Source organism: Mastigoproctus giganteus, chromosome 14 (assembly GCF_048544385.1).
Source record: "Mastigoproctus giganteus isolate SK-2022 chromosome 14, ASM4854438v1, whole genome shotgun sequence".
NCBI lineage: Eukaryota > Metazoa > Arthropoda > Arachnida > Uropygi > Thelyphonidae > Mastigoproctus > Mastigoproctus giganteus.
In genome coordinates this window covers 90,966,848-90,980,336 of record NC_143588.1, presented here as the reverse complement: position 1 = coordinate 90,980,336, position 13,489 = coordinate 90,966,848, and the positions used below count along the sequence as shown (strand labels likewise).

At 34.7% G+C, this 13,489-nt stretch overlaps 1 protein-coding gene across 5 annotated transcripts in view; it reads left to right on the top strand.

Moving 5' to 3' along the window:
- LOC150075344 (elongation factor 1-delta-like) overlaps positions 1–13,489 on the top strand; it is a 108,425-nt gene that overhangs the window by 49,206 nt on the left and 45,730 nt on the right. For 3 of the 5 annotated variants that reach the window (XM_090389209.1, XM_090389204.1, XM_090389205.1), the window contains one exon: positions 9,958–10,069. In XM_090389209.1, the coding sequence (XP_090245335.1) occupies positions 9,958–10,069 (112 nt within the window). The remainder of the gene's footprint in view (positions 1–9,957; positions 10,070–13,489) is intronic. The other 2 variants (XM_090389210.1, XM_090389208.1) reach the window with 1 other exon arrangement.

The window sequence follows — 13,489 nt, the reverse complement described above, 5'->3', positions numbered from 1 at the left end:
GAATCACCTTGTATTCCAATTTTTGCAAGCTTTAGTGATCTATTACTTTTCTCATGTTAAGGGTGTTAAGTTTGGTAATAAAAATTGGTTAAGTTCTGTAATACCTTATAGAGAAGTTACAAAGACTAATATAGACTTTACATTTTAAACAATAAAGCTATTTTTGTTTGGAATGTCATATATTCACTGTGAGTATAGTGATTCTGTAGAATGTTTTGTCCTCTGTTAGAGGAATTTTAATAACACTGAATTCTGTCAGGTTGTTCCTCATTTTGCTCACAAGATGCAATTTATAGCAAATTGTGTTTGGCCTTCTAAACCCTGAAACATAAAGTGAAAACTGTCTGTGTTATGGAATTTCATATTCCTGCTATTCTAGTAAACAAATGAACAAAATAGCTATTGTAATCTTATATTATATTCTTGTTTTTGATAAGTTTATAGCTAAGTGTGAAATAGTGATTTTTTTGGCGGTAGTTAACCATAATTAAATACCTTTGTATATATGTGTTTGCAAAATTTACAAGAAATTTTGAACAGGCTAAGAGTAGAAAACTTGCTTCTTGTCCAGATGCTAGTCAAGAATTCTGGTCTCTTTCCAAAGCGATTGGCCACAACTTCTGTCCATTTATACTCCTACTCTGTTACAACCTGATGGGTTTGTTACGTCCTCAGTTAAAGCCCAACTTACTAGCATCCTACTTTTTTTCTAATTCCTATACTGGAAATTCTGGCAAACCACCTCCAACCAGGCCCAATATATGCACATGCACGCGCACTAACGCTCCGCTGAGTGTTTTCTGTGGTGTTCTGACAAAAAATGTCAGATGGTACCGAGTGGAAAATTCTGAACAGTTTTGATGCCAAAAAAAATCCCTAATCCTGATGGCATTTCTTCACTTGTTTTCCAAACCTGCTTCTGTTCTGTGTTGCCTTTTTACATTTTCTTATTCCACTGGTGTTTTTTCTTCTGCTTGGAATTTTGCTCATATCCAGCCTTTTTCTGCAAGGGACGACATGTCCCTCCCATCAAATTTTACCCCATTGCACTTATCTTGGCTCTTTCCAAGGTAAAGAAATCCATCAATGCATATTAATGAAGTCATTTCAAGCATTGTGGATTCCATCAGTGTTGATCCACTGGTGATATGCTTGCTCACTAACGTTAGCTATCTGTGAAGATGGCTTTCAATATTTGGACAAATTTACTGAAAAAAGTTTGAAATTCAAACAGTTGCTCTTGACATTTGCTCCCAAAATCCTGTCTGTAGTTTTACTGATGATAGCTGCTATTGCTATGTTCCACCTCCCGTTTTGGGAAAGCTAGCACTAAACAAACAGTCCCAACTACTTTAATATCCACCACCAGTTCTGTAAATGTAAATCTCCAGGTAATTCTCTAATGGGATAATGATTGAGATGAATCAACCTAATTAACTGTAATCCTTCTAAAACTGTCCTGTCTTATTTCTAGCAAAAAAAAAAAAAAACTCTACTACTCCTATTCCTATCTTTGGTGACATTCATATCTGATATTAAGAATGCTTCATTCTTAATACAGTCCTTGACATGTGAACAGGTATTGCTACATAATTGAGCCTGATATTATTGCAGAAGGCTACAAACCAAAAGAACTTGCAAATAGTAGGTTGCCTATTTACCACAAAGAGTAAATATACAATTCACACATTTTCTAGGCGCCTCCATAGCCAGGTGGGAAGGAGCAGCAGTGCCGTAGCACACGCTTCTTGATTAGACTGGGGTTTGAGCCTGTCACCACCAAATACAGAGGATGCAGAAAGGTCAGGGAATGACCACCGCATATCCCGGAGCAATATGGCCTTAGTTACTAATGCTCCTAAAAACCAAATAACAACAACACATTTTCTATGCTTATATATTTGCTCCTTCAAGTACTAGATATTTTGCACCCACTTGTAGTATGCTGCAGTTATACTTTGTGCTCCAGTTAAACAAGATCATAGTATTTAACTCGCATAAATATGCAATGGAGTTGAAGGCCTCACTGACTTTCTGTTTCTGTGCTCTCCAACTACATTGTCCAGCTGTACATGTGGCGTGTTTGAAGGACAATGCAGCCATATGATAATTTTATTCAAGCTGTATAGCATTAGTAGAGGCATATGCAAAGAAAGCTAGTTTATATAGCATTAGCCAAAAAAAAAAAAAAAACTTGTTTCACCCATCCATTCACTCCAAAAGTTTGTCTAGTTCAGTCTTGAATTTATTTAAGCTATCAATGACAGGTGGAAGCTTACTCTAGCAATCAACCACCCGCTGGCTAAAGGCAAATTTCCGCACATCTATTCTACAACTGTCTTTCCTCAGTTTGAATTTATGTCCCCTCAGGTGAGTAATCTGAGCAAGAGGAAGAATCCCATCAGCATTGAACTTGCTCAAACCATTCATGGCCTTACACCTCAATCAGATCACCTTGCAGGTGCCTAGTCTCCAGACACTGCAATTTGCAGAACTTAAAACCCATCTTGGTAACAGCAACCCTATGTTCCACTCACTAATCTCGTTGTCCTTCTCTGTACTCGTTCTAGTAGCTCAACATTGTTCCTAAAATGAGGCCTCCAGACCTATATGCAGTACTCAAGGTGTGGCCTGACCATTCCCTTATACAAGGGGTAATCACCTCCTTATCTCTGCTAGAAAAATTCCTATATATCATTGACAAGACCCCATAAGCTACTCATGCAGCCTTTTTGCATTGCTTAGAAATCTTTGTATCTGACTGCACAATTACCCCCAGCTCTTTTTCATTCTCCACTACCCTGAGTGTAGATACCACACAGTTAGTACATTTCTCTGGGGTTACTGCTACCCAAATGCAGCACTTTGCATTTGCTGCATTGAATAACCACCTTTATCAATAATTTTTTTCCAACACCACAAAATTTCTCTGCAGCTGCAGAATCATCACTGGGGACTTCACCGCATACTTTAACTTTGTGGAAACCAGTGCTGTGCTTGAACCTATTAAACCACCCGTTGCTTGCTACGAACTTGGGTTGGGATTCGCCGTACTTATCCTTAATATCTTTATAAATACTTGTTGCTTTTGCTTGAATGGTCATTAGACTCAGGGGCACTCACTTCTTAATCTGATTTTCGATCCATATTATTAACGGCTGTTCCATCTTTGATATAGCACCTGAACGCTGTTTGTGATCACTGTTGATCCTTTGTCCTTTAAAGTAGTATTCACTGTTGAAGCAGGGACACCTAATTCCCTTGCAATTGATGACAAACTTTGTCCTGCTTCGTACTTCTAAATCATTTTCATCTTCATTTCTAAATAAATTTTGTTTTGTTTCCTGGCACTACCACCACATGCACTTTTTGTTGGTCACTTTCCTTTCATCATTGTAATATGTAAATAGGAATGAAGAGAAGTTTCTGAAAATTTGTATTTTATATAATTGAAGATTTCAGTGAAGGGGGAACATATTTCACCATAATAGCATAAAAACCCACACAATTGCAGTTATTGGTATTTTCGCAAATGCAATAAGATTGAGTTTACTACCTGTTTATAATTAGATCCACAAACAGAAAAGCCCAGTAAACCAGAAAGTGCAAATTGTTTTATGAAAATTGTATTGACCTCCAGAAACGTGCTTTAGAAAAATATCACAAATGCATTCAAAATTAGCAATTAGCATTAGCAGGGCACATGATGCAAGAAAGCAAGCTTATATAGCATCAGCCAAAAAAAAAAAAAACACCCTTCTCATTTCACCCATCCACTTGCTCCAAATGTTTGTCTAGTTCTGCCTTGAATCTGTTTAAGCTATCAACTTCTACAATGATAGATGGAAGTTTATTCCAGCAATCAACCACCTGCTGGCTAAAGGCAAACTTCTGCACATCTATCCTACAACTGTGTTTCCTCAATTTGAATTTATGCCCTCTCAGGCAATTATTCTGAGCAAGAGGAAGAATCCCATCAGCATTGAGCATGCTAAAACCATTCAAGGCTTTATACACCTCAATCAGATCACCTCGCAGGTACCTAGTCTCTAGACACTAATTTTCAAAACTTAAGTTTTTCTTCATAAGAGCAACCCTTTGTTCAATTCACTAATCTTGTTGCCCTTCTCTGTACTTGTTCCAACGGCTCTACATCCTTCTTAAAACAAGGCGTCCAGTCCTGTATACAGTAATCAAGGTGTGGCCTGACCATTGCCTTATACAAGGGGATAATCACCTCTTTATTCTTGTAAGAAAAATTCCTGTATATCGTTGACAAGACACCATGAGCTACTCTTGCAGACCGTCTGCACTGCTCAGAAAACTTCATATCTGCCTGCACAATCACCTCCAGGTTCTTTTCACTCTACCACTGACAATGTAGTACCACACAGTTGATACGTTACTCTGGGGTTACTGCTTCCCATGTGCAGTACTTTATATTTGTCAATATTAAACTTCAGTTGTCACCTCTCAGTCCATCTGCTCAACTTTTCTATATCCTGTTGCAGCAGCTTACTGTCATTAGTGTCATTAACAACCCTGCCGATCTTTGTATAATCTGCAAACTTTGTATAATTAAGCCTGATATACCATCATCAATATCATTGATGAATGCAGAAAACAACAGTGGACCCAACACTGACCGTCTGCACTGCTCAGAAAACTTCATATCTGCCTGCACAATCACCTCCAGGTTCTTTTCACTCTACCACTGACAATGTAGTACCACACAGTTGATACGTTACTCTGGGGTTACTGCTTCCCATGTGCAGTACTTTATATTTGTCAATATTAAACTTCAGTTGTCACCTCTCAGTCCATCTGCTCAACTTTTCTATATCCTGTTGCAGCAGCTTACTGTCATTAGTGTCATTAACAACCCTGCCGATCTTTGTATAATCTGCAAACTTGGACATTAAGCCTGATATACCATCATCAATATCATTGATGAATGCAGAAAACAACAGTGGACCCAACACTGAACCCTGGGAGACTCCACTAATAACATTAGTCCACGAAGAGTAGTGTCCATTGATTACCACTCTGTCTTCTCCCACTGAACCATCCCTTTATCCATAGCAGAAATTTGCTTCCAGTGCCACACTGCTCCAATTTGTGCAGCAGTCTTCCATGTACAACAGTATCAAAAGCCTTTCTAAGATCCAAATATATGATATCAAAATTATTCTTTGCATCCAGTTCCTTTGTGACTACATCATAATATCCAATCAAATTGTTCAGACAAGACTTCTCCTTAACAAACCCATGCTGTGTCCGAGCTATAAAAGTCTTGTCTAGATGATCCTGCAATGCTTCTTTAACTATTGCCTCCATTAATTTCCCTGAAACAGAAGTTAAACTAACAGGTCTGTAATTACTTGTCTTCCCTCAATCCTCCTTTGCGAATTTAGGTCACATTTGCACATCTCCAGTCCATGTGTACCTACCCTGAGTCCAAGGAAGCTCTCATAATTATGGCTAAGAGTTTGCTTACTTCCTTTGCTGCCTCCTTTAATATAACTGGATAGATTCCATCCACCCCAGGTGCCTTTATTATGTTTATCTTCAACAATTTCTCCTCCACTTTACTCTCAGTTATTACAAGATTGTCTAGCTTATTGCCAGAGTTTAATGCACCTCTGGCATTCCCCTCCCTGAATAACTCCTCATGTGTGAATGTCGATGCAAAATATTCATTTAGTTTGTTGGCTACCTGAGGAAGATCATCAACAGTTGAACCATCAATATCAAGTGGACCAATCTGATTCATCCTCTTCCTTCTAGAGTTTACATAACTAAAGAACTCTTTGCTGTTTATCTTTGCATCTTTGTCAAAGATTTCTCATCTGCCTTTGCCTGCCTAACCTCCTTTGTGACTTGGTTACAGACCAGTTGATATCTATCATAAGCTTCTCTGTCACCTGTTAATTTATATGTATCCCATACATTTTTTTTCTCTGCCACATGTCTAATTAGTCCATCTGACATCCATATAGGCCTAAATCTTGAACAGTATTTCTTAGTTGGTATGATAAGTCTAGTAGCTTCCAAGATTAATTCTTTGAATGCTTCCCATTTTGAATTTGTTGTTGATTATTATGATAACAATGAAAGGATAGTGCAATTTTCATTACAAATATGACCTTTTAGAGAAATAAATAGCTTAGTAATATAGCGAAATTTTCAAATTCCAAGGACTTGGAACGAATTACATAAAAAACCACCCCAATGTTATTGGGTTCACATTACGATATTTTCGCAATATTCCTATATTCATAATATTCCTATGATATTTCATAATATTCCTATATTATTCCTATGGGATGCAAAATATGTTTCCATAATTTTTTTTAAGTTTGCATGGGTAGGGAAAAACGTGCATAAAGTCGAATTTCCGTAAGTAGAGGGGAGTTTCTGTATATGATATCAGAATTATTTTTTGCATCCAGTTCTTTTTTAACCACATTGTAGTATTCAGTCAAATCAAATTGGTTTGTAATTATGCATGTTTTTTGACTTTTATTTACAATGTAATTATTCATTGTAAATAAGGATAAAAAATGTCACTTTTGCAGCATCATTATTTTTGTTTAAACAAGTTTTTTATGTCATTACAGTGCTTTTCAGCCATGTAGTTGAAAGCACCTCCTCATTTATGTTCCTTACACATGCATATTTGAAAAACATGCAAGTATAGCACAGCACAACTTGACTGAAATCCAGAATAAAAGTAAACTTTCCATAAAACTGCAAAAAACATGTAGTTTTTGGAAATCTGATAAAGCCAAAAAGTTTGCAAGGAATGCAAATGTCCCATTCTTTGCACCAAAAAACTTTTTTTTTTTTTTTTGCACCTGGGTATTATTTTCCTTTTGAGTAGCTGTTAATGTATACAAAAGCACATGCATGCTGCCATGGAATATTGGTAGGACAGGTTTGAATGAGCATCTAAAAATTGTGATGAAATATTTTCTTCTATCCAAAAGATAGCAGTTAGCTTGATTGATTGATTAACCCTCTTACCCTCATGGACTTTCTACTATTACACACATTTTGCTTCTGCTTATTTTCTTTTCTGCAGATATTTCCATGGGTAGTCTTCTTTTTAATTAGTATATGTAATTTCATTTTCCTCTCTGAAGCAGTCAGAACAGTCAATTCAACTTTTTAGCTCACAAAAACATTTAATTTATTTCTAGTTGCTTGTTCTCTAGAAATGCCCCCCCCCCAGTGTATTTTCAGTAAATTACATAATTCCATCTGTACGAAATCGGTCACTGCTGTCCACATGAAAGAATCCTATGAGAACGTGAAACTTCTCATAATGTACAATATGATTGAATTTGGTAATTGCCAAAGAAGATCTGTAATTTGGTTATATGAAACATTGTTACATTTTATGCACATGGGACAGTTGAGCCAAAATCATTCGTTACAAAACTTAGAAGTGCCCTCCAATGAAGCTTGTACTTGGAAAGGAAAATGTCATCTATAAGCCAGGAGTTAACTGAACAAAATATTTTTGTTGCCGTTTTACATAAAGTTAGGTCTAATGAAGAATTCCATAACAGGTGTGTAGGTGACTTTCAATATTCAAAAAGTGTATTGTTCGGCAATTTTTATGTATAAGCTTTAAAAAATCTCAAAGAAAGCTAAGATTGGAACTTAATAAGTATACCTAAAAAAAAGTGTAAAAGGAATGATAAAGGAACTCAAATACAAGGCTTATCATCCCATGTTTCTATGAAGTTTGAATGAGTCTGCCTTAGAAGATTGGAATTTGCCAAATGGTTTTTGGCCACGAGTGTTACAAACCTAGATATCATTGATAATGTTTTGTGGACTGATGAAGATTTGAACTAAATAGAACTGTTAATTGCCCTAAATGTGTTATTACTATCTTAACAACCCCAATTTATTTCTTAACAAAGATTTAAATGCTCTTGACATGCAGTCCATGCTGGAATTTGGATAGATGTTCTCGGATATTTTTATTTTGAAGAAACCATGAAGACTGCTAAAGGACAAAATCATTCCATTAATGCAGTCCAAAATCAATTTTCTCTATTGCTTATTTATGCAAGATGGAGCACCAGCACACTATGCAAAAACTGTCCACGGCTTCTTAGACAAAAAGTTCCCAGGTCTCTGGATTGGACAGCGGGGCTCTATTGAATGGCCACTGTGCTCCCTGGATTTAACATCCTTTGATTATTTTTTGTGGGGATTCTTAAAGGATAAACTATTTAGTAATAAGTTAGAGCTTCAGCAATCAATAGTTAAGAGAATTTGAAAGCATTTCTGAGGTAACTGTCTTGCTCTATACCCAAAGGATTACAATTTTGTAAAGACCAAAATATTGGCCATATTGAAGAGATGTTGAAAAAAAAAATTTTTTTTTAAAGTTTATTTGTGCTCTTTCTATTGCACTGGCATTAATTAAAATATATATTTGTTTCCTTATGTGTGGCCTACCCTATATTTAGTTGAACTGAATAAATAAAGTCTAGTGTGTAGATGGGCACAATGTTTTCAAGAAGGCTGCAAAAGCATTTTGGGTGACTCAAAATTGGTGGGATGAACAGTAACTGATGACACCTCAGCCATCATTGTTGCTACAGTTTTTGTGGATAAGATCAAAGAATGATAATAGAAGAAACTGCTGTTGAAGCCTACATCCAAAACAAACATTTATGGATACTAATTAAAGTACTATGCAAGCAAAAGTTTTTGCCAGATAGGTTTCCTTCATTTTTCTGACAAATAAAAACATGCACACCTTATTACAGTGTCTTTAGCATAAAGGAAGTGAATTCTCCCATTAATCATAATAATAGACAAAACAGATTTCAGATTAATGAACTTGAACTCTCAAGACTCAAACAATTCATTGGAAGCACCCTCCATCACGGTGTGCAAAAAAGTTCTGTTGACAGTAGTGAAAGGTCAAATAAAAGATTCTTTTGCCTATATGTTATGCATGTCACCATTATCACAGGTAAAGTGCATCAAGGAATGAGGACTGATTCTGACCATCATGCAGAATTTCTGTAATCAAAGCTGAAACTGAAAATTAGCAAAATTTGTCCAGAAGTTTAGGAAGCAGGAATTCCCATTCTCCATGAAAATGCAAGGCTGCATATAGCACAAGGGACTAATTTAATGGATAAGTATAACTGGAAAATTCTACCCCTCACCCATAAAAACTAGATTTGACCTCTTTCCATATAGTTAAAGGAATCTTTCCATGGAATGAGGTTTTTGTCTCTTATTGAACTTCCAGAAGCCATAATATGAAGTATCCTTTGCTCAACCAAAATGGCTTATTAGATGGTATTTCAGATGCTCCGACATTGGTGACAAGAAATGATTTCATGTGGGGACAATTGTATTGAATATCTTTTTTGAAATAAATTTATTGCACGAACAATGGGAAGTATTTGTTATTTTTGGAACTACACGGGAGGGGGGGTTATAACAAAAAAATACATCAGAATAAAATATACAACTTGGGAATGGCACTAATCAGGCATCCATTTACTCAGAATATACACAGGAATATATACAAAATGCTGATAGTAAGAATCAGAGCTATAATACTCAATACGTTCTACGTTGATATTAATATTTGTAAAATAATAATTATTGAGGTAAACTCCTCTTATTATTTTACAAATACAAAATGCTGAATAAATTTTCCAGGTTTTAGGAAAAAATTATGCTGTACATATCTGTTTATTCTCGACCATTTTAATTCAAGCAAATGTAGTTTACCACTTCCACAAAGGATTTGAAATCTCTAATTTGAATTATAAAAAATAAAAACAAAGTGTATATATTTTGGAAACAACTGAATTTATAAGTCATCTGTATTTTTCATTGTTTGTGAAATTTTTATTTAAAAAAAAATTGACACTTTAAAAATAAAAAAGATAAGTATTAAATGAGGTATAGGTTTCTTTTCCACAGGGTGACAGCTTGGAAGTTAATTCCTGTGTTGGAAGTCTGAGTGAACTGAATTCTCGATTTCAAAGGCTAGAAGAAGAAAACAGAAGTTTAAGGAATTGTAAGTAGTTTATGGTATCTTCTGAAATGTTTATCACCATGCATGTTAAATGCATTTTTATTAGCATCAATCTGCAATAACTGTTTTCTGTGAGGGTTGGTCAATTAAAATGCATTATTCAGTAAGGGACATTTCTTGGTAGGGTTAGAGAAACAGGTGCACATATACTTAAAGGGGTGGGTAACTTTTATATAGCTGGGCTAGATGAAAATATTATAAACTGCTGTAGACCAGTGCTGCCTTAGTTGTGTATACTTTTCTGTTTTCATTTATATATTCTTTTTACAGAGATTTTTTTTTGATTTTTTCTAAATAACCGTACTAATTACTAAAACTATTGGAAATATTACAGTTGAAAACATTAATAAGGAACAATGGTGCAAGGGAAGCAGAATCTTTACATCAGGCAAAAAATAATTATCTTATTAGTTTAATTAGTACAAATGGATAGAAATATAATGAATGACCATATGAAATTATTTTATAATCATGCAAGAAGGAGAAATAAAATATTGTTAATATGACTGTTGGACTTGTAAGTTTTCACAGTTGGAAATGTTTGGTGAAATGCTTGTTGTGGCTATTCATAAGTTATTTTGGAAGTTATGGTCTGTCATCCTCAATGTATAGAAACCTTTGATTAGGAACATTTTGGAGATCCTTTGTGAGGAGGACTGGAAGACATGGGAGGATATGATCCTACTTCCAAATTCAGAAGAAATTTGCAGGAAAAAAAAAGAAGTCTCTCAAATGTTATGGAAGGTTAAAAATTTTAAAAATAAAAAAGGCGTGACACCAATGAGCCACTTCAAAAGGATGTGTGGGTTGAGCCCAGGATGATCATCCCTAGCTTAAACCAACATGACAAGATGCTTATTCATAACAAGACCTGATTCATTTCACTTGCTCTTTGTTTACAGTTGTGCTGTGTAATTTTTCTTATGGCATTTCAAATAGATGGTGCATTCAAAATATCACTGTGCAGTGATTCAGTTTTTAACTGCTGAAGGGAAAGAACCATTAGAAATTCATAACAGAATTTTGGTTATGTATGGTTGTTTGGTTGATTGGTTGGTTGTTGGGTTTTATTGGCGCATTAGCAACTAAAGCTATAATGTGCCAAAACCAGGTGGGTTATGTATGGTGAAGGTTGTCACTCTCCTATCATAAAATGATCAAGAATGCAGTGATTTGAAGTATCTTCAGTCCCCCAAGAGCAAATAAAAAAAATTAAAAATAAAAATCCCAGATTTCTATTTCCTCAGTCACCATTGTCTTTTTGCTGTTAGACTTCAAACTGTTGCTAACATTAATTTTGAATTGTTTGCTTGTGTTTGATGCTGAGGTCATGCAGATGTGCTGAGAGGCATTTAAATATCCTGCTTACAAGTCAGATTTGTTATCATACTTATTTTTGGTCTACTGAAAAAAAAATTTTGAACAAGTTAGGTAATGTACACAGTGCATTATATTTCAGATGTGTTCTTAATTTCTTGAATTTTTTATTTTCTCTGATTAATAGAAATGAACAATAAATAATTATCTTGTTACCAGTTAATTAACTAATAATATATAAAAATAATTCTTTTCACTCCATTGCACATACATACCTTGAGGGGGGGGAAACTCTTACAAAAAAACATTGACGTTCATGTGCATATTGCTTAAACCAAGAGCATTTGTTTGCTGCACATCTCCATTTATTCCTCCAATTAGCACACAGCAACAAACAATATCTGGTGCTTCAGTATAATGTATGGTATATGGTTATGTGATGTACATGGGGGAAAAAAGAAAAAGAGATATAATAATTGGATTTCTATTTGCCCAATTTTAATGAAATTTGGAATGGCTCAAATCTTTCTAAAAAGAGCAAAATATAAAATTTCATGAAAATCCATCAAATGGGAGTCATTATTATATGCAGATAGACAGATGGACAGGGAGAAAACAATGAATACATGCAAACTTGCCTAAAAAGGATGTTGTTCTAATTCGTATGCTGTAGTCAAAATAGCCATGGCTCACTTAACAGCCAATAAAATTTTGTGAAAAGAACTGAAAAATTGGGATGCATGTCTAAAATGGCAAAGGAAACTTCATAAATTTTTTTTAAAAGCATTAAATGTGTTTTAATTGAACAACCTCTGTATATTATAACTGACTTTTTTCTTTGTTGTAGTTAGGTTTAATATTTTCTTTTACAAATTTTTGCTTTAAAGTTATAACTATTCTATCAAAGGACTCCTGGATTCTAGACTCCTTTTTGTAACTATTGCTAGAAGATGATTGTTTCTATTTTTTTTATTTTTTATAACATTTGTTACTCTCTTATTGTATAGAAATGCATTAAACACTGTAGTGCACTTACCTTGATAATAAAGTAAAGGATGTAGAAGGAAAACTCCTGTTAAGACTTGTTAAAATGAATTTATAACCAAGGACTATATATCATTTGAAAACATTACCTTTGCTTTCTTTTTTCTTTTACAGGAGATATTTAATTTAGTGAAATGTTGCTAGAAGAAATTTTGGTATGTTTACAATGTAGAGATCTTGATGGCCAAAAAGTCAGCCTCTGTCGCTAGAAGGATCAAAAATCCCCTAGATGAAACTAAGTGCAGAGTTATGTACAGTTTTCAAATTGTTGCACACATTGCGAGAAAAACACTAACAAAAACAAAGCATGTAGCTTTAAAAACAAAAGCCTATCAGGAAAGTTTCCAAAAGTTGCAAAAGCATTGGAATCTATGTATGCAGTATCAAGGGACTACTTTGAAGGAGGTCCATCCACATAATGGGTAAGCGTCATCTTTTCCCAAATATTAGTTTAGTCCCTAAACTTCCTGATCACACCTTATACTGTGGAGAAATTCAATCTTTCTTGTACATCATAACAAAAATCATAATACTTGTAATCCATGCATAAAAGGGTGACATTTCTCTTTTAGCACTGTCCTTGCAAATTACAGCTACATTAACTGTAATCTGCAGGAGCAGATTGCTTGGTTCATGCAGAAGCCATGAATGAGCCAGTAACCAAATTAGGTATTACAGCTGTGAGCAAAGAAAAAAAAAATGCTCTCCTCTGTGTGTGTACTGGTGGAAAAAATGTACATTTGGTTATATTTTACTTTAGTTTTATCAAATTAAATATATTTTATTATTGTAAAATTGCTTATGAATTACCCATAATAAAACTATATACAGGTAACCCTTGTAGGTTAGGTTCCTATAAAATCTCGTGAAGTGCAAAACCGTGTTATATGGTACTAAGAACCAGTACAAAAAGGGGATTATGTTCCAAAAGATAACAAAAATACACAATTTTTTTATAACTATCAGAAACTTAATTTTTATTAAAATTAGTAAGAACTAAACAAACGTCTTAAAAACTGATACATATGTCAGATAATGTAC